At 40.8% G+C, this 26595-nt stretch overlaps 1 protein-coding gene and 1 pseudogene across 8 annotated transcripts; both read right to left on the reverse strand.

Annotated features, from left to right (window-relative positions):
* LOC122864763 overlaps window positions 1-2381 on the reverse strand; it is a 109143-nt pseudogene extending 106762 nt beyond the window's left edge.
* Window positions 2382-5394: 3013 nt separating this feature from the next.
* On the reverse strand, window positions 5395-26595 carry atat1 (alpha tubulin acetyltransferase 1). Of its 8 annotated transcripts, XM_044171418.1 has the most exons (13): window positions 26036-26582; window positions 25483-25543; window positions 23870-23961; window positions 23452-23509; window positions 23209-23322; window positions 21469-21570; window positions 17033-17078; window positions 16498-16543; window positions 13779-13853; window positions 12536-12749; window positions 9114-9199; window positions 7674-7758; window positions 5523-5762 (listed from the first exon to the last, which is right to left on the reverse strand). In XM_044171418.1, the coding sequence occupies exons 1-13, from the start codon at window positions 26125-26127 to the stop codon at window positions 5661-5663; spliced, it is 1173 nt and encodes a 390-aa protein (XP_044027353.1). In that variant the 5' UTR covers window positions 26128-26582; the 3' UTR covers window positions 5523-5660. The 8 variants fall into 8 exon arrangements, with proteins under 8 accessions (XP_044027352.1, XP_044027351.1, XP_044027350.1 ...); XM_044171417.1 differs by lacking the exon at window positions 7674-7758 and having other exon boundaries at window positions 5395-5762; window positions 13779-13850; window positions 26036-26595; XM_044171416.1 differs by lacking the exon at window positions 7674-7758 and having other exon boundaries at window positions 5395-5762; window positions 26036-26593.

Here is a 26595-nt window from a genome sequence, read left to right on the forward strand (position 1 = left end):
GACTTCTCCATTTTCTGCTACTTACCCGGGTTATGGTTGCAGCAGGCCAAGCAAAGTAACCTCAGTCCCCTTCAGCTCGGGACTCTTATCAAAACGTGAAATTTGGGAAAGATTTGACAATGTGGCGCTGAGGTAACAGTTACAAATTTTGGAACAAGGTAGCACTGTCACTAATTTTGAAACACGGATTTCGCCGCATCGCCTTGGCAACGCCTATTGATGAAACCTCAAGAGCTTCGCAATTGAGCATCACAACAGTCTTTAGATTACACTGCCCAAATTTGAAGTCGATCCGATTAATTCTCTAGGAATTAATCGGTAAAGTACGGAGCCTATAAATGGCAAAAAATGGCACATTAAATTCAAAATGGCTGACTTCCTGTTGGGTTTAGGGTATGGCTGCAAGAGGCTTTTTTTTTTTTTTTTTTTTTTAAGTCTAGAGGTGATACATCTGCCTCCTAAATTTCGTACATCTAGGTGAAATGTACCGCAGGGGCTGCGTCATTGAAATGTTGTAGGGGAAGCTATCGAGCCATTTTGCCACACCCAAGCCCCAGACTATACCAGAAAACAAGACACACCCCTTCTGATGGGTGTGCCAAGTTTCCCTAACCGTTTAAGACTAAAAGTCACTAGGGGGCGCTATAGAGCGCCACCCCCAAGCCCAAAAGTGGACTCAAATTGAAGTATTTACCAGTTCACGTCTGGGTGCAAAGTTTCGTGACTTTTTTTAGCATCCTAAAGACCTCAAACATGTGTTTAAAGATTTGAAATTGATGCAAATCCAAAATGGCTGACTTCCTGTTGGGTAAACTCTCTCAAAATATACTGAAATATGTTCTTTATGATGAGCAATGAACCGTGAAAATCTCATGGAGATCAAAGCAACTTTTCCCCAACCGTGGCGTGTGTTTGGGGGTGCTATAGTGCCCCTGGCCACACCCAGCCCAATCACTGCGGAACTTTATGATTTCCGCAGTTGTCATGTGTGAGCAAAATTTCACGATTTTTCGAGCATCCTAAGCCCCTCAAAAATGCGTTCAAAGGGTCAGAATGGGAACAACAATAATAATAATAATAATAATAATGATAATCTCTCAAAAACAATAGGTTCCTGGTACATTCAGGGGCTGTTGGGCCCTTGCACTTTCGTGCTTGGGCCCTATTAATAATAATAATGATAATAATAATCTAATAATCTTTCGTGCTCGGGACATAATAATAATAATAATTATTATTAATCTCTACAAAAACAATAGGTTCCTTGCAATTTCAGTTCCAGGGCCCTACGGTCCCTAAAGAAGAGCCAACATTACGCCTGCTTTGCTTTTTTACACTGAACCAAATAACGCTGGCATAACGCTGCCCCAGTGTGTGATTTAGATTGCGGAAAGTATCCCCTCAACGTATGCTGAGCTGATTGTCATAGCAACACTATTCCAGCTGTTAGGAAACAACACACGGGAGCTTTTCTTGAGAAGCTGTAGCCTTTACTGTAACCTACACTGTACATTTACTGCCAGATCGATAATTTCACTGCTCACCTTTTCCTCTGCACCGTCACGCTCTGCCGTTCGCTGTGTTCAACCACACACTCACTACGCACACACGTGTCCCTGTGTTGATCAAGCAGCAGGGGTGACGTGGTCTCGCTCTCTCTCTTTCTCTATATACCTATACCTATACTCTCTCACCCAGATGCGCTCTGAGGTACAGAAATTTGGCAGTAATTGATTTAACGTGAATCTGTACTCGGTAGTACAGACGTAATTCGGTCGATACCCTTAAAAGTACCGAGTTCGGTACCCAACCCTACTGTTTAGCACCAAATGCCTGAAAATCCCACACTCTGTCCTCTTCTAAATTAACTGCACAGCAGACTCAAGGAATGAATAAAAAAAGGGATTATGGGAATAAGCAGATGTTGACCTCTGATAAGCATGCTTGGAAAGTCAAGTTTAAGGGTCAGTTCACCCAGCATACAAAGAAAAATATTTTCTCACTTAACCAAGTGGTGTACTGCCACGGCGATAGTTTATGTGCTAAGGTTTTGGATCTTTCGATCTGGAAAGAAACTCGAACCCTTTGCTACCATACTTTAGCTTAGCAGCTAGCGATGGCTTCTCTTTCTCCCTCTCACTCTCTCTTGCACGGTGTGTCAAATCTTTACATTTTCCTCTGTATCCTTTAATGATAATGGTACACATAATAAGTGTAGTTTCTTTATTGCATTGGAGGTAAGGCTTAGTGAATTGGAAACCCGGCTTCACACCATGAAAACTCGATCGTTAGCTGTTGTAGTTAGCCAGCCCCCAGTAGCCAGTGCGGACCAACCAGATGTAGCTCCTGTAGCCAGGGAGGCTGGGTGACGAAGGAAGCATAGTCCTAAACAGAAGCCCAGAGTTCAACACCAACCTGTTCACGTTTCTAACAGGTTCTCCCCAGTCAGCGACACAGCCGCTGAGAAACCAACTCTGATTATTGGCAGCTATATCTTAAGAAATGTGAAGTTAGCGACACCAGCATCAAATGTATTCCTGGGGCCAGTGCGGGCAATGTTGAATCCTATTTAAAACTGCTGGCTAAGGATAAACGTAAATATAGATTGTGAGATTCCTCTTTGATAAAGCTTATAGTTAGGGCTGGCTTCGGTGAGCCCTGAACCATCCCTTAATTATGTTGCTATAGGCCTAGACTGCTGGGAGACTTCCCATGATGCACCTCTTTCATCTCTCCTTCTCCCCCTCTCCATCTGTATGCATTTTTATCCCATTACTGCATGTTACTAACTCGACATCTTCTCTCTCCCGTAGTTCTGTGCTTTCTCGTTTCTCTCCTCTCTCCTTCTGTCGCTTTCATCAGGTATTTCTGCCTCCGGTGCTGCAGAGACTGGATCTGTGGTTGTGGGCCACGTGTTGCCCCCGTGTTCCTGCTCGACAACTGCTACTACAGTTGTTGTTATTGGCTCTGTTACTAATACTGACATTATTATTATTCCTATAGCTGGCATTCTTATTATGAATTTATTAATACTAAAATTACAATTCTACTTTAAAAAAATTCTAGGTGGTATTTGCATTGTGCCCCCGTCTCTCTCTCTCTCTCACAACCTCCCCCCCACTCTCAAAACCTAACACGGCAGCGGTGGATGGCCGCCCACCATTGAGTCTGGTTCTGTCCAAGGTTTCTGCCTCTTAAAGGAAGTTTTTTCTTGCCACTGTCGCCAAATTCTTGGGATTTGTTGGGTCTCTGTAAATAATATTATATAGAGTACGGTCTGGACCTGCTCTATAGGAAAGGTGCAATGAGATAACTTGTGTTATGAATTGGCACTATATAAATAAAATTTAATTGAATTCAACTGTGGTCCTGGTCTGTATTCAGATTTTTTATCTGAATTCTCAGTTTTTAATCAAGTTTAGTCCTCAAAACAGATAATGATTGTAGGTGATTTTAATAATCATGTGGATGTTGATAATGATAGCCTTAGTACTGTGTTTATCTCATTATTGGATTCGATTGGATTCTGTCAGCGTTCATGAACCCACTGATGTTGTTAGGTTGCAGGTTATGTTTTAACCATACCCTCGACCTTGTTTTGGCATTGAAATTGAACATTTAATAGTGTTTCCCCAGAATCCTTCTTTATCGGACCACTATTTAATAACTTTTTAATTCTGGACTACATGCCATTAGGCAAAAATTCTTACACTTGATGTCTATCTGATAGTGCTGTAGCTAAATTGAAGGAAGTGATTCAATCTTCATTTAATTCAATGCCATGTCTCGATATAACAGAGGACTCTTGTGTTAATTTCAGTCCCTCACAAATAGATCATCTTGACAGTGCTGCAGACTCACTGTGAATGACATTGGATTCTATTGCCCCTCTAAAAAAGAAGATAATAAAACAAAGAAGGTTAGCTTCATGGTATAACACCCAAACCCGCACATTAAAGCAAACATTGCAACTTGAAAATGGCATTTCACCAATGTGGAAGAATCTTGTTTAGTCTGGCAAGAAAGTCTTAAAACATATAGGAAGGCCCTCCGTAATGCCAGAGCAGCTTACTACTCATCATTAATAGAGGAAAATAAGAACAATCCCAGGTTTCTTTTCAGCACTGTAGCCAGGCTGACAGAAAGTCACAGCTCTATTGAGCCATGTATTTCTATAGCCCTCAGTAGTAATGACTTCATGAGCTTCTTTAATGATAAAATTCTATTAAAGACAAAATTCATCACCTCCTGCTCTAAATCGGTACCAGTTTATCTTCAAACACAGGACTCTTAGAAACAGATGTAAAACCTGATATATATTTAGACTGCTTTTCTCCCATCGATCTTCACCTACTAACTTCAACGATTTCTTCATCTAAGCCATCAACCTGTCTCTTAGACCCCATCCCAACTAGGCTGCTTAAAGACGTTTTACCCTTAGTTAGCACTTATTTACTGGATATGATCTATCTGTCTTTATTAACAGGCTATGCACCTCAGTCCTTTAAAGAAGCTGTAATTAAACCTCTCCTTAAAAAGCCCACTCTTGATCCAGAGGTTTCAGCCAACCATAAACCTATATCTAACCTTGCCTTTCTCTCTAAGATCCTTGAGAAAGCAGTCACCGATCAGTTGTGTGACTTTCTACATAACATTAGTTTATTTGAGGATTTTCAGTCAGGATTTAGAGTACCTTCTTGCATCAAAGTAATTGTCTCTGTACTTGTCATTTTAGATCTTAGTGCTGAATTTGACACCATTGACCATCACATCACATTATAGAGACTGTAACATTTAATTGGCATTAAAAGGAACCGCACTAAGCTGGTTTAAGTCCAATCTATCAGATCGATCTCAGTTTGTACATGTTAACGGTGAATCCTCCATGCACCCCAAAGTTAGTTACGAGTTCCACAAGGTTCTGTGCTTGGACCAATTCTATTCACCTAATCACCTGCTTCCTTTAGGCAATATTATTAGGAAACATTCCATAAACTTCCATTGTTATGCAGACAAAACCCAATTATATCTATTGATCAAGCTGAAACCAATCATTTAGCTAAACTTCAAGCATGTCTTGACGAAATAAAAACCAGGGTGACCTGCAATTTTCTCATGTTAAACTCTGACAAAACTGAAGTTATTGTACTTGGCCCCAAACACCTCCAAGACACATTATCTGAAGATATAGTTACTCTAGATGGCATCTCGGACAATGAATGATAATGCTCATGCCTCATGCCACCCTCAAGAAGTTTGAAAATTAGAGCTCTCAGCACTTGGCCAAGAAATCATTGCATCGATGCTACCGAAGGTCCTGAATGTCACACAAAATTTCTGCTTTGGCACTTATTTGTCTGAAAGCATTGAATGGTTCAAGAATTAAATACAGAATTAAATTTTTGCAGCAACATTTATATAATTTCTAAATTATGGCAATCATCACAGAACTAGCTCCTGATCACCAGGGCCGGGTACTCCTGTATTCCTGCTTCTGCTTCACCCACTGGGAGGTGTAGCAGTTCTCCCCTATAGTCCACGACCAGCCTTGTCTGCTTCTGTCGCTCTCCTTCTCCAACAGATGTCTCTGGTGGACCAACGTGCCTCCTGCTGGATGCTTTGACCTGTCCAACACCCTGATCTCCTCTTCAGCACAGGCTTCAGCATCTGTATCCAGGTGTCTCTCTCTGCTGACTAAGGAGGTCTGGCTGCAGATGCCAACCTTCTTGGATGCAGACAGAGGTGGAAGTGAGGGCTGGGACCTGGGTGAAGGGGCATGACAGTACAGGGTCAGTGGAAGGAAGAGTAAGGACGAAGGTAGGGGCCAATGTTGGCTAAAAATTTAGATAAAAAATTACTGCATAATAACCTTATGTGCAGATATATGCACTAACTAAAATGCACTGCAACTCAACACTTTGATCCAAGTCTTGGACAAAATAGGTAAATTGTCAGTGCCTTCCAAAAAATGATTTATCCCATATGAATATGATTTAAAGTCAAGCTGAAATCACATTTAGTTAACCCTTTTTGCAGTCAAAAATAATGTCAACATGTTTTTTAAAAATGTATTATTAATAGTTTATTATTAAAAAGGAAGAAAAAAGGTCTTTGGGGAAATATCAGAAATACTCTCCTCGCATCTGGAGGGGTGTGTTGGTGTCTGTGTTTGATTGACAGCAACTGGCAGGCTGAGCCTCAGCAGGGGAGTCATGGGCAGATAGTGAGTTGTTAGCAGTGGTATTGAGAGTACAGACCACACCAGCATCTAAACAGACCAAAGTGATACTTGCAGGTACGTTTACATGCAGTGAATGTTTGTTTGGTCACTCGTTCAACATGATGAGGTGCAGGACAAGACATGCGTTCATGTTTGTAAGTTAGATAAGGTTATGGACCAATGTTGACTGCTGTTGGACACTTTGCACAGTCAACCATCCACCCCATCCTCTTCTTTAATAGTCACCAAGTTACAAAATATCTTTTGTCTTTTGAGATGATCACTGTGTTAGAAAAGACGATCATAGAGTCATAAATTCTTGCCATGACTTGGGTGAGAGACATTACAGACTACAAGTTGGACCCCGACCAAGTCGCTTTCACGACTTGTGTGACATAAGGAGGTGATGGGTAAGGTACCGGGGACTGACCTCACTGTTCCACCTGACAGCACCGACAATGAATGTTTCCATACTTAATCAGGGTTTTATGAATGAAAGTGAAGCTGAAACCATTCATGGTCACTGGGCGGTGAGTCTTTTTCCTTCCCAGTAGCTGGAAAGAGACTGAGTGTGTGAAGGGCAACATACATATGTGTGGACAGGTGTGATTTCACGTGACCTGAGGGTAAATGAAATCAAACAACATTCCTATTTGACTTCTCCATGATTACAGCATGATGAGTGCTTTGAGCTTCTATGGATCAACGTCACAGAACAGAAACTGTCACATGCTGTGTCTATGACTAACAACAGGGAAAGAAACAAGCAACTGTCGCACCAGATATACATTTTTATTGCAGCGTCCCAAGTCTGTTGAGTCGGGCCATTATTCACCTGATCCTGTGTAGTCTGATCATGGCATGAGAGGTTTATAATAGTCACACTACTTCCCCACCTTACTTTTTGGTTGCTTGTCAGAAAACCGTGAACATACTGTATGTCATTTGAAGGCTGGAACATGCTTGTCCAGGCAGGGTGTAAGGGAGCGCACACAGGTGTCACTCAGAAACGTTCATGTGGGTGATTCTTTTATACTTGTACTGAACGCGAACATGTTTTATTTTCTGCTCCCCCGTCCCCACAGGAACTTCAATAGAAAAATCAGCTTGTTTGTTGTGCAGGGCTTCATGACACGTTGACATTTGGGAGGTGTGTCCGTCACTTCCTCTGCGAGCCTCTACAACCTACGGTTACCCGCAACATGCATCTCTATGGAGATCTACAGTGACATTTACATGTATCTGCACAGAGCTATAATTCCAGCTTTAAGTGTTGGACCAAGTGACCAATGCTGTCCTTTTTCTGTGAGGAGAGTCTCCTTTTATCACAGATTACGATGCATTTTAGCCACAAATGTCTGCACAAAGGGTGAGTCACTAAACCTCCTCATTTTCTTCTTTCATGCTGACAATGAGTTAAATGTTCAGGTGTTTAGAGCAGTAGTGTAAATACCTGGTTTGTGGTGTATGAATACTGGCCATCTTGTGTGTGTCTGTGTATCCCAGTGCGTATGACTGATCCCCCACTGGTCTCAGACCTGAGGAGGCACAAGGTACTAACATATGAGGAAGGAGAGCAGAGCTGCCTGGCTGCACTGCATCTGACGTTCATAATTCACTCAGGGTGGTTTTATTCTTATGATAGAAGCTTCAAGAGCAACATTCAGCATCTTTAAATGTGAACGTTCCCATGAAAAAAACTTGTTCACCTTGGTAAAATATTCCCACTGAAACCCAGGTTAGTATTAGGCAATATCTGATCATGAAGCTCATTAATTAGACAGTTCACCCTAAAATGAATGCATCTTGTAATTTACACTTAAGCAAAAACATGAAACCTCAACTTTTTCAAACAGCTTAATGACTGTGCTGTCACTTAAATTGCTACCCCATTTTCTTATGACAACAGACTGCAATCAAGGAAAATCTTGGAGATAATAAAGAAAATATTGGACTTGTAAAGTAGACTGATGGAACAGTTGTTTGGCTATAAACACAAACAGGTGGAATATATTTGATACTGTCTTGTACAGTCAATATTTTGAGATGCCACAAATATAAATCTATAGTCTATATATCTTTAGATAAATCTGTGTTCATCGGTCAGAACTAGGGGCTCACACTGGATTGGGAATCCTGTGGGGTCCACTTGCAGTATCTCTGTGGGTCTATTAAACTGGAAGTGAACAGAAATTAAATGGAATTTCCTGAAGTACCTTACCATCTGAAAGCTCATTAATATGCTGCAACCGCTCCAGCACTAGCTCATTGTTTATGATTATTTATCAGTTTTAAATAGGCATGTGTTTATAAATTAGAGCCAGATAAATAGTGGTGAGGGAGGTCCAAACACTAACATTTAAAAGTGTTACTTCTACCCAGGTCTTTGGGGAGAAGTTCTATAAATAGTCATTATTATAAATAATCTCTCAGGAAGGGACCGGAAGAAATAAATCAGCAAGGGAAGATTTATTCCCTTGTCAGCCTCTAGTCCAAACAACATCACTGAGGTTTCACCTGACACTGTTGACTGTAGAGTGAACTATTCCTTTAAATGAATTCACGCTGATGGCTGCAGTTGAGGCTTAAGTTACATAATGACTATAATAATAAATGCATGATAAAAATTTAAAATAATAATAAATAATGAATTAATGGTTGGACTACAGTTTGTGGTTAAAAGCTTTGACAAAGCAAGTAAGTGCTCCTTGAGATTAGTTTGTCACCAAAACACATCCCAAGAGGTAATAATTATTAAGTTCTTGCACACCATGAAGTCATCACAAAATCTTGACTGAAGAAACTAAAGACTCCTGCACACTGTCCAGTATAACTTCCATGTATGAGTCTAACAAGGCTTTTAATTGCCATTAACGTCCTCACTAAACCTTACCTGGAAAGTGTCTGTCCAGCAGTCCAACAGCTCTGCTGTCCATGTGCCGACTGTACAGGCTGCGTCTGGCAACTAGACCCTGTTGGCTACCAGAGAAATGGTAACAGCCAGCAAGAAGGATGAGAAGAAAACCAAAAACGTACAGACCAGGGTGAAAAAAAGAAGACAGGAGTACAAGAGGGGATGGAAGTGCAAGCCAAAGGACAGTTAGGAAAGACAACAGTCAGAAGAAAGGGAAACAAGGGGGGGAAAAAAGGACATAATTACAAAAATTATTAAAAACAAAACAAAACTGAAATGAGGATAAAAATGCATACATGGTGTATCAGTAACGCATAAAAAATAAAAAGCCAGAGAATGGAAATGAGACTTTGGAATAGAAGGTGCAGCATTATCTTATACCAACCAGTTTGTTTGGTTAATTACTAATTCTTATGTGTGACAGTTGGGTGACAAAAGGCATTCTCACGTGTAGTTTTGTGGCAGATAGTTTAATGGGTTCTACAAAAAAGGCAAGAAGATAAGACAGAGCCATCATGTTCCCCTTTGCTGGGTAAATAATGACTACGTTTTAAAAAGTCCTTGTTTGAGTCAAATAATCATTCGAACAACAACAGACTCCAATACTCCATGTCACAGAAACAGGTTATCTATTAAGCCACCACAGCCATTCCTTTAAAGGGAAGAGGCAACAGTGCCCGTCAGAGGCTGGTCAATGGAAGCCCAGCTGAGATCTATTAAGTGAACTATTGAAATATTACCAGACGATGATGACAGTGAAAAGAGGAGATAGAGTACACAGAATTAATCAAAGGGGTAAAAGAGGATAAATGGAGTGGAATGGGTGAACAACAAAATGAAGGGGAAGAGAAAGCGAGAAAAGAGACAGTGTTTAGAAAGCTGTGGTCGAGCAGAACAAATAAGCAGAAGAGAATGAGGGTTGACCCACATTGTACTGGACATAATGAGTGACTAATGAGAGGGATGTAACATCCCTCTGCTAAGCTGAGCAAACCTGCCACGGATATCGGCCTTCTGCACACTGTAAGGTATGCAGGCTTCTATGCACAACGCTTCCCACTTTGTTACTGCAATACCTCATTTCTAATTGGTATTAAAAATACTACATGTAGCATTTCAACATCAATGAATAACAAAACATGCAAGCAGGAATATTGGTAACTAAGGCACACTTACTTAGGCCTGTTAGGCCTATACCATCACTGAATAGGGCTTAAATAGGTGGCTGAATACGTATTTGCTTGTACGCTTGGGCTCAGACAGATGCTGATCCAGCCTTTGACCATAAGGGTGGTGAAGTCGGTGTCGGCACCAAAAAGGTTTCTCAATAAACCATTTTATGCCTTGTTTAGGAGTGTAAAGTGTCTCCTAATAATTATAAATTTTAAGTTCTTTTTAACCATTCTTTAATTTGTTACACACTGTAAAGAGTAACACCAGAACCAACCACAGCATGATGTAGCAGTATATTTATTATCTACAAACTACAATTACATGTGCATAATGAAATGTGATTATGACATAATATGACCAAGAATTATACATCATTACTGTAATTTATTGAATTAAATATGGGAAATTGAAAGTAACTGAAAGACATAGATAGCAAGGGTAAAAGACATAGAAAAGACCAATTTATGAATGAAATAGAAGTGACATCTTAGTGACATCAGTATCAGATTATTTAATATGAATCAATGAATCACATGATAATGAACCAGCACATACATTTGAGATAAAATTTGAATCTCTGTTAAATGAACAGAACTATCATCGAGAAGACTAGCAGCCTCTACCAACAGTTAAACTGCATTTAAAGAGTAAATCCACAACAGGTAAATATAAGTCTCTTGAGCCCCTGACCACACCCAACATCACAGCTGCGTGTAGACAGGTGTGGTCTGTTGTACCACATCCATATGCTGCAGCGTGATGTAGCGTGGTACTATAGTGCCACGCTACATCACTGCTGCACAGAGTGTGAAAAAAACGCATGTTGTCACCACTCGTTGGCAGGGCAAACCAGATTACTAGACTGGATGAAATTCTGTTGGACTGCTCTATGGTGCAAAATAGGAAACTGCCGCTGTTTTTTCACTGCTAACCTTGAGGAGAAAGGCAGCAGAGAAAACAAGAGTGACAAAATTTGTACAGACATGCATGTTCCCCAGAAGATAAATCCTACTGAATTTAGTGATCCCTTAACTTTCCATCTAGGGCCACTACCAGGTCAGGGTTTTCAACTATCCAGTGAAATATCTCCACATGTACTAATAACTTTGGCGATCCTCTGACTTTTCAGATCACATCAGGTCATCATATTTTCAATCTACTTTGGTTAAGGATCAAAAACCTGCAAAACTACTGACATTCTCATCAGACTCAGCTATATTTTGTGTTCACTGCTTATTAGCAAATGTTAGCATGCTAATACACAAAACTAAGATTTAGTACAAAGCACAGCGGTTCCTACGTACAGCCTCACAGATTTGCTAGCGTGGAAGGGTCTGGTCTTGCAAGGCTAGTTTAAATGCTTCCCAAACAACCTGACACGCATGGTGACGTAATCTACTTGTAGCTATCAGTGGCTAACACCCTTGACTGACAGTAACGTAGACACTGCACCAGCAGGACCATCAACATTATCAAAGACTCCTCTCACCCCTCCATTTGACTGTTCACCCCACTGCCCAAAGTTTCAGCAGCATCCAGGCCAGAACCACAAGACTGTCTAACAACTTTTTCCCACAGGCTATTGAAATCTTTACCGCCCCCTGCCGTGCATGGCAGAGTCATTCAAAGGTCTAACAAACACCTCTCCTTCCTCTTACACACACACACTCACAGATAGATTCACACCTAACTTATTAGAACTTTATTACTTTTTGTTAATGAAATGAGGCACATCTTTACATGTGTGACAGCAGTGTTCACTCATTGCACTTTACTGTCTTTGTACTTGTTTTTTTTGTCTTTTTTTCATTGTAATATTATTACTATTACTATTATTATTATTGTTATTATTGTATACACTGTAGTACTGAATTGCAAAATTGCAAAATGCAATGTTGTGTATATTGTATATGGAGAGAATTCTACCTGGAATGTTAGGGCTGGAATCCACTGAATATGCAGGGGTTTTAAGAAAATAGTTAAATTACAGTAGGAATAGTGCAGAGACAATTGGTGTAAGCTCTCAAACTGTATACTACTGATACTGCCTCGATTAATAGTGACAGCATATCTACACTGGAGTGGTGACATTTGTAACTGCAGTGACAACAAAGCCTGATACTGTCTGCACATCTCCGTCCTGCATTTACATGAGAATTCTTTTAAAAGACATTTATTTTAATACCTATAAATGTGGTCAGAAGGGCTGGATGTGTGTCATTTCTTACCTGGTGCGCCTTGCCCTGCAGCACTCGATGAGAGGGGACTGTGGACTCTGATCCCTGTTGCCCCCTGGGGCAGAAGCTGGGGTGGCTCGAGGGGCCGCCCTGCTTGGGGAGGATCCCACGCTGAGGGAGTGGGAGCACTGAGGGGACAACGGCCGCTGGGGGGAGTGAGGAGAAGCCAACGGCCAGGGAAGAGCCCTCTGCTCCTGGCGTACCGCTGGACAGGAAAAGAATTCTATAAAGTGACTATTTACAGTGGTGTGAAAAAGTGTTTGCCCCCTTCCTGATTTCTTATTTTTTTGATATGGCCACTTGAGCACTAGGGTACACATGAATAGTACACAGGGGATGTTTTGTGCACAGATGTTATTGCTGACTTATTAAGAGTACTCCAGCTATTTAATAGTGCGCTGCTATAAAGTTGGAGGACTTGCAAGAGACAGATGAGAAAAAAAAAGGCTAAAAATTGAAGCAGCCCCATATGGGTCAAACTCTAAAAACACTGGATCCTGCACTTCTTACATCTTGACAGCATCTTTTGTTAGACCCACATGCTTGTTAAATGCTCACCCCGATAACATCACAAGGGTTATTTTTTTCAGACTTTGAAAAGCCCCCCAGAGCCGCAGAAGACAGTAAACTAATCTTGGTGTTTAAAGATGTGCCCCTTTATGTCCAAAGGGTCAATTTTAATCAAGGATAATCATCTGTCAGTCAGCAATTAATAATAATCTACAATATAAATGTATCTTTTTAATGCAAGATATTCAGTCTCAAGAAATTCTAATTTCACTCGTGCATGTTCCATTTCCCAGGTATTTTACTTTTTCTTTGTTGCTTCCTTTGGACACTAAAACTGCCCATCATCTTTCATACAAAGTCTTCTTGACGATAATAATTGCTGTATATATGAATGCAAACATGACAGAATACATTCGATAGGGTTTTATGCAATACATCCATCTATTGCTTGCACATAACTGATTTGTCCTTACCAGTTAACATGGCTGAAAACCAGTTGTCAACACCATTCCAGTCACTTGCTAACTTCATGTCACTAAAGCTGCATCAGATACTCAAAGACTCCATATGAGTGACTTAAACTACTAGAAAGACTAGAATAACTACTTTTGGCAAAAAATACATCACAGGCTTACCAAAAGCCTTGATTATGTTACAGATTATGTTCCTCTGCCATTATAAACAATAAACAGATGCATTTAACAAAGTGAAATGACCTTCTTACCTTCTCTCTCCATTAAAGAGTAGGGTTTGATCTCTCCGTCCGGCTTTTTTAGGGGAACCTTTCTCAACTGGGCTGCTGTGGAGGAGAAAACACTCAGAGCAGGGACAAAAACAGAACATGAAGGGATCTCCCTCCCATCCCCTGCAATACAGCCCTACATACCGTCCTTTACAATATACATTTTAACAGTATTTCCTCTGTTAAAATTATCTTGTGGTGAATACTGGTTGTAAAAGCTTAAAAGGAGGATCAACCCTAAAACAGAATGTCCATATTGGTCCCGAGACCTTCAAAGACTGGACTAAGTGTCAACAATACAAACAGCTCCTGACAGTATCTCTCAAAGACTAAACAAATTGCAATCTTGTAATCGGCCATGGGAGATAGCTGTTCCTTTTCAGTTACTTGAGCAGTCTGAAATAGCCAGAATCCAATACTCAAATTCTGTTTTGAAGTAGATTTTAGCCTAAAGATGCTGTTCTAATCATCTTTATCAAAATCCCCGAGGTGCCTTTGACACAAATAAATTAAACATTCACATGCTTCCTTTCAACCTGTCCCCCATTCTTGTCTTTGTTGAAGAAGACCATGTTAGCTTTCCCACCATCTACTGCTGCATTTCTAAAAACTTTGGCTATGTTGGTCAAGTGATCTATGCAGCTTACAGTCACTATAAAAGATGTCCATGAGTACCAAGTAGTACAACATACACCCCATTAACCTAAGGTGGCACAAAAGGGCCAATAAAAAGAGCAATAAAAAAGCAATTGAGAGTTGTTATTATGAAATATTAATACATTACTAGTATAATCCACATTTACAAGCACAACATCAATCATCATAAATAGTTTATATGGATTAATGTTAAAATACATCCCTGTCAAGCAAATAAGTCTAAAATATGTGTGTTAATATTGGATGATCATATTTGTGTTAATGTATTCATAGATTTGAATGTAATATGTCCACTGGCTAGACAGGTAGATACAGACTAGATTTCTGGTGAAAAGGGAGACTTGTTTTAGCAAGTTAAGAGCTAACACTAGAGCTAACTCTCCTCTCTTGTAGACGTAAAACTCTAACTTGAATGTTAACAAGCTAACTGTGTTCTCCCCTAAATCAAGCTAGTAGATTAACACGTTATCGCCAAATGTTATTTTCTATTAAAAATAATGTCCTTTGCATAATACATTATGAAACTCAAGGTACCAGGCAAACAGTCTTGCATTAGCTAATATAGCTAAAACTTAACTAGCTGCCTGATGAACAAACAACAGAGAGGGAAAGTGAAACCAGAACTTGCAGGTTTAGTTTCAAAAGTAAAAAAAACTTTAACACTGACATTTGTAATAATGCAAAAAAAAGAAAAAGAAAAAAAAAAGCAGCCTGCTAACATAACAGTTCATTCCATGTGTCTCGATAAGGATGGTGAATTAAAAAACTAAATGTTTTCTTTAATATTTCTCTTTTTAGCCACCTTTAATGAACACCATTTCCCACAAGCCTTTAATGGGTTGAACGTGACCAGTTCAACAGAAGAGGCCAGTTAAGGGACTGCGGCTGGAACAGAAATGGCTGTAACAGGGAGTGCCAAACAGTGTAGACATTTTTTAGACAGCAGAGATTACAACAAAAAACGTGGAAATATAATATTAGAAGATAGTATGGTAAATGGACTGTACTTGTATAGCGCCTTTCTAGTCTTTCAACCACTCAAAGTGTGTCAGCTAGTATGAACTACAACATGTGGACTGCTGTGTAAATAAAACTTCATAGGAGCTGTACATTTTTGTATGGTAAGAAATGAATCATTGTTACTTTGAATTTTAAACCCTTCATGATTTTAACTAACAGCAGCTACTTGTAGAAGATACTCATTTATCTTTGAATATAGATAGTAAACTCCAGGAACATGTTTCTCCTTTTTACAGAAAGCCTTTTCAGAAAAGAGAGATTGTGCTGAGTTACAGAAGCTAGTGGAACAGCGGCTGAGGTGATGTCAGGACTAAAATATGCTAAAATAATACCATGAGACATTTTCTATACTGTCCTACGCCTGTCCTATTTTCTTCTTTCGAAAGAAGCTTCTCTTCCAAAACTATAAAGCTGAGGATGTGCCTGTCCCTGCAGGGCAGGTGTTCTTTGTGTGGTGTATCATTGGACTTGTATTGGCCTGCAAGCTTTTGTGCTATAAAGCAATCTGAGCCTTTGGCATACATTACAAAATACAGTGCAGAAGCTATAGAGGCTGCCTATCTTCTTAACAATGATCTAATTGTTCACAGTGAATACTTTAATGTGGTTTATTGATGGCAGAGTGTCACTCAAAGCACCTTTAATTGGCTTTTAACAAACTGACAGACATTTAGAGACAATGGAGGGTCAGGAAACAAGCAGGTATTCTGTCAAGTCAGGTGGTCTGTGGGGGTTTGAGGTTGTCTACAGGTTGTAGCTCTCTGTGGATAATGTAATACTCTGCCACCTGGGACAGTAGGCTCAATATTTGACATGATACATAATACATGACATATTGTACCTTTATAAAGATAAATACACAGATAAATACAAATGATGGTAAAGAGGAACTGAAAGTGGATGAGAAATTATAAGTGAGACCAAGAGCATCCTACATATAATATGGACCTAGTTATGCAACAAAGGAAGGGGGACAAGATGCTTGGGACATATGAGAAAAGAAAAGAGATAGAAAAGTCCTTACAAAAAGCCGTACATCCCCTGATCCGTCAGAGGAGTGGAGGGCAAGCCTGGGAGAGTTTGGTGAAACAAAAGATTTTGGAACTGGAATAAAAGCAGATCAGCACTCTTGGGTCGAGTGCCCTTTTTTCAGACTTACATATCTCTAAATGAGGGAGATTTTTTTCTTCCACATAGACATGTGCAAGAAAAAAGATGAATTTGCTGTGATGCGAGCAAAGCAAGAGTTCACTTTAAAGCTGTAGCATGCAAAATACATTACGTTACTGAACTTGATTTCTTCCCAAAAGTATGTGGTTGTTCTGGCATTGTGCAGCTTATTTTTCCAAAACAGAGGTAAGCAGATTTAGGGTTGATATAGAAATAGCCTACCAAGACTGCCAACCAAGCACAGGCTCAGCCAGTAAGGATGTCATGTTTGAAGACGCGCACTTGCCCACACCTCATAGCTCATTACCACAGAGAAGAAAAACAATTACATAACCCCTTTCACAACAACAAAAACCAAAGCAATGGAATCAGAGTAGTGAAAAGGTTACCTGCTCTGTTGAGGAAGAAGCCCTCAAACACCACAAAGTTATTGACCTGGACAGAATAAAAAAAGACAAGATAACTAAAATTGCTCATGATAAAAAGGCTGCTGTCAGTAAAGTTTCAATACATATTTTTTACGATAATATGGAGGGTATGAAACCCCTCAGTTTATTATCAGTTTGACTGTCTGTGTTCCGCCAAATTCCCCCTGCCTTTTTGCTGAAGTTTGGATACTTTAGGGAGTGTACAATTCACTGAGCTTGTTGTACAGGTGTGGCTAGCAGTGAGCTTCCTGTGGCTATCAACATGATCAAAGCAAGCAACCACAAAACAGTAAAGACATTTCAGGCAGAGATACTGGGTGTCAATTCCCTTATTTGATCGTTCCGTGAACTCGGCCTGGTCCGCAATCATGACTTGAGCATGGGAGTTCAGTCTTGAGCTTTGGGGACAGTGTGTGTAACCAAAAATGATCTAAGCTCAAAAGGTCCGTTTACTTGCTTTTGGATCTTTCAACAGAGCTTGCTCAGGTGTCATCAAGTGGTAACGTCAGTCTGTTCTTTTGCAGTAGTTCTTGGCATAAAGACATTGATGCATTTGCCAATGTAGCCAGTGACCACATCCGTGCATGTTGTTGTCCTGAAACACATACCACTCCATAGTCCTAAAGTAGTGACGTTGGGCCCAGTCTGATTGGTCAGACCAGCAATGGATGGGCCGCGTCATTGGTGTGTCTTGTTTGAGTTTCGGTCTATAGGCAGGCAGAAGTAGAACTGAGAAGTGATCTGATTTGCCTTATCTTTTCCAGAAGGGATTGTAAACATGGTCGAGCGTATTACCACCACGCATAGGACACCTGATGTGTTTGTGATATCTCGGCAGAACTTTCCTCAGGTTGGCTTTGTTAAAATCCCCAGCCACGATAAAAGCAGCCTCCAGCTGTGAGGTCTCAGTCCTATCGGTGACTACCTACAGCAGTTTGAGCAGATCCATGATCAAATTTCCCACATGGCTGCTGTCGAAATATCAATTATAAACTGTAGTGAAACCACAGTGAACTGTAGTGTGTGAATGTGAAAAATAATTTGAGCGCACCTGTGCGAGTGACTCTGAATTCTGACATCCTGGTTGGTAGTGTAGGTAAGTGCCGACTGTAATTCCCTCTTTCTCATGAGCAGAGATCAGTGTACGAGACATTCAGGCAGCAGCTTCTCATTTTTAGCCTGCACTGACCGTTGTTTTCAGCTCCCTAGAGGATGATCCCTTTTTTTAATGACCCCGTGACATTTTCCCTACCACCACCATCAGGACAAATTTTACAAGCTGATTTTTTTGACCAGCACTACTAGTGGTCAGAAACTTCATTCAACAGCTGTTTCCAAGGTCAAGAATGAACTGAATCTTACCCACAGCATAGCTTTAAAGGATAGGTTCACATTTTTTCACGTCTGTTTAAAAGCAATAGGTTTGGCTCGCTAATCATTCGTCCTGGTCATGCTGGCAATTAAAAGATCCCTTGATGCGCATTCAAAGTAAGTGATGGAGGACAAAATCCAGTCTTCATTCTGAGCAAAAATAATCTCCAAAATGTATCTGAAGCTAATATGAGTCTGAGATGGCAAATCAAGTGGATATTTTCCAAAGTTACAAATTCCCTCTTTGCGTTACTATCCCTCCACTGCAGCTCAATACGGTAACACTGTCAGGGGTAACACAAAGAGGGACTTTTGTTCTAAAAAGAAAGTAAATGATATTGATATTAAATCCCGCCTGATTGAAGATCGACTCTTGACTGTGTGTTCTGTCTTGTCATCTCTCGGCAAAGAATCTTACCCATCATCACCCTAAAATAAAAATTAAAAAATCCCCGTAAAAAAAATCCTCATTTTCAATAAAGTGATTGATCGGATTAAATAAATTAGTCTTCAAAGGCAGAATGAGTAGGAATTGCAGTACTTTAAGTACTTTAAGTATATTTTGATGCTAATACTTTTGTACTTTTACTTAAGATTTTGAATGCAGGACTTTTACTTGTAACATAGTGTACAAGTAAAAGTACGATTCAAAGTTGGCCCCATGCAGACAGAGAGAGCGAGCTAGAGAGTGAATGAAGAGAGGGAGCTGCGTTAGTGAGAACAAAGCAGTGAATCAGAGAAATAAAACGTTATTTTCTAAAAGTTTCACAGCACTTACGTTCTAAAGCACTTTATATATCCATGACACAGACAGGGAGCAGAGGAGAGAGATGGAGACAGCGATGTAACCTGGTCGCTACGTTTTTATAGAGTCCAGAACGAAGAACAGAGGCCCTTGGGAAACCAAAAAGCCTGAACTCATAGAAACAGCGCCAAATCTCCACCAGCTGTTAATTCACACCTGGACGCGAGATTTCAGTTGAATCCAAACCCTGGATTCCTACTGGATGAGCCGCCAAAAGGGCACAGGAAATCCTGGCACCCCGCTTATGACGTAATCACATCTATAAAAGCAGAGCGTACAGTTCGCTCACTGTCTTTCCATTGTAACATCGGTTGCTTCAGGGGACACGTCACATGAACTTTAACTCCCTAGGTTAGAAGTCTTAACTCGCTGGACGAGCAACAGACTGTTTTGTGTTTGCTGAACACACTTTTGGATCCTGATTGTTACCTTCCATATAACAATCCCGTATCTGCAGAGGGAAGATTCAGGTTTTACTGTTTTCTTCACGGAGAGAAGGATAACCACTGAGCCCCGCTCTCTCCCCATGAAAGTCGACTGCTGCTTCCCTTCGCTGCCGCCTGAAGGAACCGTAGTAAGAGTAGTAAGAGTAGTAAGAGTAGTAAGAGTAGTAAGAGGCTTGTGTCTGGGCAGGGATAGACTTTATAACTGTGTGTAATTTCATCTAAGCTTAATTTGTTGTGAATTGTGTTGTGCATTATTGTGGGAAGTAACGGACCGCTGTGCCCTGTTTATGCTGTGTGTTTCCGTGCTTAGCACGTTCCATTGTGTATCTGCACCACGCCGCTGGACCGTTTAGCTGTGTTAGTTTGTAGCCACTGTGGAAGCTAATAACTGTGCTTTATCAGACCAAAGTCCAGTAACACGGCTGTTGAATGAAAGTTTGCAACCGAGTTCCTCTGTGATAAAGGGACAGCTATTGTGCTTCACCACGGTATCTGAGATCTTGTGTGTCTTACTCTGTGTGCTTTTATGTCTCTCTCCTCTTCACTAACCCACACACCTTTACACGTACATATACACGCACATCTCAAATGACCCAGATAGCATGGTAGCATAACGAGCTAGGATACTCAGGTAGACTCCTTCTTGAGGGCAGGGCTTATGTAACAGAGTATCTTAAATTTCTGAGTTCCCACAGCTGAGTTCCCACAGCTAGAGTGTGTCATCCATTTTGACTCTCCCTTTTGTTTGAGTTTCGCGGGCCTGTGCGCCATTTTGGATCTGTACGTGGCAACCACCCACATGGTCACATGGTTTTCCAGTGCCAGCCACATGTGTAAAATATAGCGGCTATGGATGAGAGGGGAGTAGCTATTTTTATTCTCAATTCTTGTCATTTTGGTGCTGGTGATTTTCCTTTGGCGCTGGCTAAAACGTCTTTGGAGGGTACCAAAAAATCCTTTATGCAGGAAAAACCCTGAGAATGAGGACTGTGGATTTTGTCCTCCATCACTTACACTGAAAGCGCATTAGGAAGCGATCTCTCAATGGCCAGCATGAACAGGAGGAATGATTACAGCAAGAAAAAACTGTTTCAGTGTTAATATGTGCACCTGTCTATTGTTTTAAGACAGATTTGAAAAAATGTGAACCTATCCTTTAACACCTTGGATTGCTAATACTGTCGTGTCTTATGTTCTTATGTTTGTGTTGATACTATGCTTTTCAACAATCCATGATACAAATGGGTGACATTACAGCCCACAGAAATCCCAAATTTTCAATACTAGGTTGTGATGTATTTTTTCCTTGCTATTCATATGGCTAGATTTACTGTACTACTTTACTGTGAAGCCTCCATGCTGTTTGGTTGAATGTTTATTATTTATCTTTGTCTAATATGTACTTGTGAATGTGAATTTATTAACTGATAGCCATTAAATGCACCTTTTGAACATCTTGTCTTATACAAATACACTCAGTGACAGATCTGCTCCAAAACAAGAAAGACAGAGATGCAGTGTATAAATGTAACTGTAATAAGACGAGCAATCACACTGAAAGTCACATGAAAGAAAATATTTGGGTCCCCTGATGAAAACACATTATAAGAATGTATAATAATAATAATAACAATAATAATAATAATATTATTTTCGTAGATCGCATGAGTAGAACTGGAAGTCATACAGATTTGTTTTAGTACAGTGTGCAGTAGATAGGAGGGAACTAACTGTTCACATACATTGATAGTGTGATAGTAAAGTCCAGACTGTACCTGAGGAACGCTTTGTGTCAGGCAGTAATGCTTTGCCAGGAAAGACAGGAATTTGGGCGAGGGCCTGTCGTAAGCCATCAGAACTGGCTCTAAATTCTTGTGCTAAAGTAGACAAAGAGAAAACATGCAGTCACTGATAAACAGCACATAGCAACTGAACTGTTGGCATCCTCTGTACTACAGGTAGCAGATAACTGGTATTACATCATTGCAGCTTTTCCTTTTCTAACAATAAAGTTGTGAAGTTATTTTGGGCATCTGGAGTTCCTGAAGTCCTGTTAATTTTCTGCATCGACAATGTAGGTGACTGACAGTTGAGAACTTTGATGGACGTGAGACTCGGGTTGAATTATTATTACAAAAGATGGATACTTTCATACTTCCACACAGCCGGCAAATCATGGCGTTAAGTGGGTATTATTGTTTTGGAAAGTTACAATAATTGTCAGAGACAGCCCCTGCCCGAGTCCTCGACCAGAGACAAGGTTTTGATCCAACAAGCACTTCATTTGAAGCATACTGAGGCCTTTAATCTATTCAGTTTAGGGCTCTGGATCAATCTGGGATGAATTCAACAACTATTGTGTGACATTTTGTTCCGAAATGGGCCTGTAGTTGATTTGTCACTAAACTGTATTGCTGTATACCGACCAGGTTATCACTGTTGGTCAAAATGCCCACATGCTTGCGGGAGTCAATTCTGAAACATGCGTGCGCACGGGGCACGCATTGCCTCTGTCACACTCGTCACTCTGTGTTTTACTGAACATGTAGCTACTGGTTAAAGAGTTAACACTGAAAATACAGAAAATATCTAAGTGTTTGATCATTTTTACAAAAGAAGCTAGTATAACAACTTGGTGCCAGGTGTGTGCGCATGTGGATACAAATAGGAGGCTGACGGATGAGGTGAGGGGTTACTTCCAGATGGCGTCAGGCTGTGTATAAAAGGAGCCGACTTGCTGATGCTGGTATGGCAGGCTATTTCCCTCATGTCCCAGATCATAAGACCATTAGTGCTTCCATTTAACCGTTCCTTACCTTAATAATTAAGTTTAACAACTGCAAATAAAAGATTTTCTTCTTGCATTCTTCATTCAACTTCTGTCACTTTGTGTGTACCACGATGTGCAATGGCCTCAAAGAGACAGTCAGAAGGTGTGCGCCATTATCCCCATTTGTCTTGCCCCTCTCTGTAACAGCCAGCTTTTCACCCTGCCTTTGAGTGTGGTCATTTGGAACTAGTATAAACATTTTTGCCCTTACTAGACATACTGGGACACTTAGGTATGGTAGTACTTTGAGGCATCCGCCATGATGGAAAAGAATCATGATTTGTCAGACATGAAGATGAAATAATTCAAACTGATGGCCATTATATCAACCTATAGTACTGTTAAATTATCCTGTTTTTCTACATTGCGGAACAGAGGAGAAAGAGCTGGACAGATAATTGGTTGGGTCAATATATCTATATAGTTTTCAAACTCAAATATCACATGCATATTTACAGTGGGGAAAATACTTCTGGAACCAGCTTCCCTTTGCAACTCTATCAGGCAAAAGGTCTGTGCAATCACAACAACATTCTTCATATCTGTGTTTCATCACAAGATTTGTCTTGGCAAGCAATCAAGCCCACAGACGATGTTTTGAACTGAAGAGCATGGAAAGGTGACTGTAACAATCTCCACTACACTGGCTTTTTAATAATTTGTTCCAGGGAGAAGAATGCTTCACCTGCAACATGAACTCAAACAGCTCCAGTCCATAGCCATGTCGCTGCAAGTTCTCTGTTATGTAGAAATCCAAAACACACAGTGGCTCCGCCTCTATGTGCACACCCCGCCGGTCCTGTGGAGGAATACAACAAGCATACCTGTACAGCTGATAAAGGAAGTTCAAATAGACATAAAATCAGTGAAGCATGTGGAATTATAGTTAGCCTGAAAAGACAGAAATTAAAGAAAATCTGTGACTCACAAGCAGAAATAACTTCTTGTAGCCAACCTTGAGAAACCCCACGACCACACCACGTCCTCTGTATGTAGGGGAAAGGAGGGGAAGCGAGTTTGGTTGGGATGGAGGGGGGTGTAGAGCGAAGTGCAATGAGTAAGGCTTTGTGTTCTGAATAACTTTTCACATCACAAGCATCAACCTAGTTTTCCATTTGGTTGATTTAAGGTGAGCTGCTGCCATGGGCATTAAACACAGTGTCTCGTATGTCTCTACACTACAGTACATGCATTGTAGTGACGACAGCTTGGCTCAGCGCTGGAGAGCTGAGCAGCTCCAGATGAAGAGTACCAGCTCAGTCCAGAGACAAACTGTGGAAAATGTGTGTGTGTGTGTGTGTGTGTGTGTAATGAGTGAAAGCTGAGGAAAAGGATGTGAGATGTACCCGTTGCTCTCTCCGTCCTTCAGCAGGAAGAGCTGATGCCTCTGGGACTGCAGCTTGGAAGCACTTGTTATAGGTGCTATGAGCTGTTGGGCCTGTGGAGAGCAAGCACGAACACTGTTAAACATGTGCAGAAACAGTACTATCACAAAGGGCTGGGCATCATCTCAAATTTTTCAATATTAGTGCTGATACGTTTTAGTACAAAAACAGTACTTTTTAAAATACCTGACCTTGCAAAATATCAACGTCAAAGTTAAGAATCAAATTTCATTCTTAACCTTGGAATAGTAGTTTGACAAATCAACCCCAACTCAAGCTCCACTTACTGGCTTCTTCTAAAGCTTTCAACCATATCACAAGGTCTTCATCAGCACATGGGAGTTTGTTCCACCAATGCAGAGTCTGATCTGATACTTATATGCTAATTAAATATATATCTTACACACTGAAATAACAGCTACAGACTGCTTGGTTTTCGCCCAGGGCTGAAGTTGATGCTAACCACCTTCACTTTGACCCAGCAGCTGGGAAGCAAGACACGGGAACGTCTTGGGTATTGACGAGCTGCAGCGTTTATTCATGGGCAAACTGTAACCTACACTGTACATTTCCTGCCACTAGATAGACAACTTCACTGCTAACCTGTCCCTCGGAGTACAGTCCCCGTCACACTGTCTCTCGCTCACCCACACACTCCCGACGCACTGCCCTATTCCTTAAAGGAGCCACGCTACTCTTCTAACAAACAGGGAGGAAAAGTAAAGAAAGACTGGCTGTGCGTTCCATTACCCATACTACCATACTATTTAGTATGCCAGAAAAAGATTTCGTATGTCCCAGTACATAGTATTGGAAATGCAGTATGCCAGAAATACCAGGATGTCCTACTGCATCCTGGTCGCATTTTGCAATATGCAAGCCAGCATGCTTTTCTGGCTATTCTGACCCACAATCCTCTGCGCAGCGGAAGATACATCACATCGACTGAGCCGCCGAGAGAAGCAAAGGCAGATGAAAGCTCATTGACAGATAACAGCTGACTGACAGATGACAGAAGCTGCAATGACAGATGACAGTGCGATGACAAATACAGGGATCCAATGCAAAAGCCTGTAAAATCCTATTCTGCCTGTTAGCTGTTTTATATTTCATAACTCTTCTCAATCCTGCCAGCTCTGTTAGGGTGGTGCTAGAGCAGCTCCACTTTACAGTTTGAGATACAAAGACACTACATATTACGACTTCAAAGATCTGATTATACACTGTCACATATCATTACACAACAGAATTGGCAAGTACATTACACTACAAATAAAATGAAGTTAAATGTAAGGCTGTTTCACGTGCAGACAGAACATAGTGCCAAGGAGCTGCATGAAAATGCAGAGATGCATATTCAACAACAAAAAACAAAAAACCTTCTGCCAGCAACAGAGACCTGACCTGAAAGGGGGTAGCATGCCTACTGGTGACCAGTCAAATAGATCAGTGTCTTGCTCAAGGACACTTGAGCCACAGCTGCCCCCAACTTACGCATGCTTAAGTCAAACAAACAACTAAAAACTAACAAACATAAAATGATAAAAAACAGATGTGCACCTAATGAGACTCACCTTTGCTGAGGCTCTCCCAAGTTCATCAATAACTGAGGCTACGTGGGCTTGAAGATCTGGCCTACAAAGATAAACAATAAAGGAGAATATGATTAGATAAGCAGTGTCTAAATGAGGCACTACTGCCAAACAGTTTGCAATGGTTTCCTCTTTCTCACAGTACAACTACATGCAGGACTCTAGACAGCCCAGAATGTGTCTCTGTGTTGACCCTCTTTTTAACTGATGACTGACCAGGGTAAACTTGGGGTGATACACACCCCGAAGTCATTTTCTCAATATTGTCCTGTTATCTTTTGACAGACAATGGCAAAAGACAAAAAAACGTGAACACACAAAGCACAGTTTTCATCAAAACAACATTTGGACGGCATTTAACTTGTGCACGTTTGTTGATAAGCAAGCCGGCTTAAATTGACAGATTTTTGAATGGGGTTCCGAATTACTTTCTCTGTATAGAGGAGATCTAGAGAAGGTACCGTATGTTGGTAGGTAGCTTAGGTGTAACAAGCTAACAACAAAGAGAAAAGGAAAATCAGATCTTCTAACTTACCTTCCTGCTGATTTATGACCTGCAACAAGGGTCTGGTCCAAGATGGAGACCCTCTCGGAGAATAACTGGTTAATATCAAAAGGAAACTCCATAATACCTCTGAGACAGATTAGCTAGACAGTTATAATATCTAGCAGAGAAAATGCCAGTAGCAGAGCGCAAGCAGGTTCTTAGCTAGCTAGCTAACTTAGCTAGCTAACGGGGCTGCTGGCTATCTCACTCACCAAGCTGATTTGTTAGCGCAAAAACAACAGTTAGCTAGCTGCTAGGAGTCCGAAGACGACAACACCTCACCATTACACTGACAGAATGTGAGTGACACTAAATAATGCTTTGTGAGAATTGCAAGAACAGGCACCTGCTATTTACATTGTCACTGCAGCACCATTGTGTCTCTATGGTTGTGGGTCACTCCCCGGCAACATAGCCCGTATCTGTGTAAGAGACAGTGGCGTCACCGTCTCCGACACAGTAATTAACCTCGTTCGCCAACTTGTACTCCCTAATATAATTTTACCACAATTGTTAAAATGGACGAAGATAACAGGGGACTTAATTTA

Source organism: Siniperca chuatsi, linkage group LG17, assembly GCF_020085105.1.
Source record: "Siniperca chuatsi isolate FFG_IHB_CAS linkage group LG17, ASM2008510v1, whole genome shotgun sequence".
In the NCBI taxonomy this organism is placed as follows: domain Eukaryota; kingdom Metazoa; phylum Chordata; class Actinopteri; order Centrarchiformes; family Sinipercidae; genus Siniperca; species Siniperca chuatsi.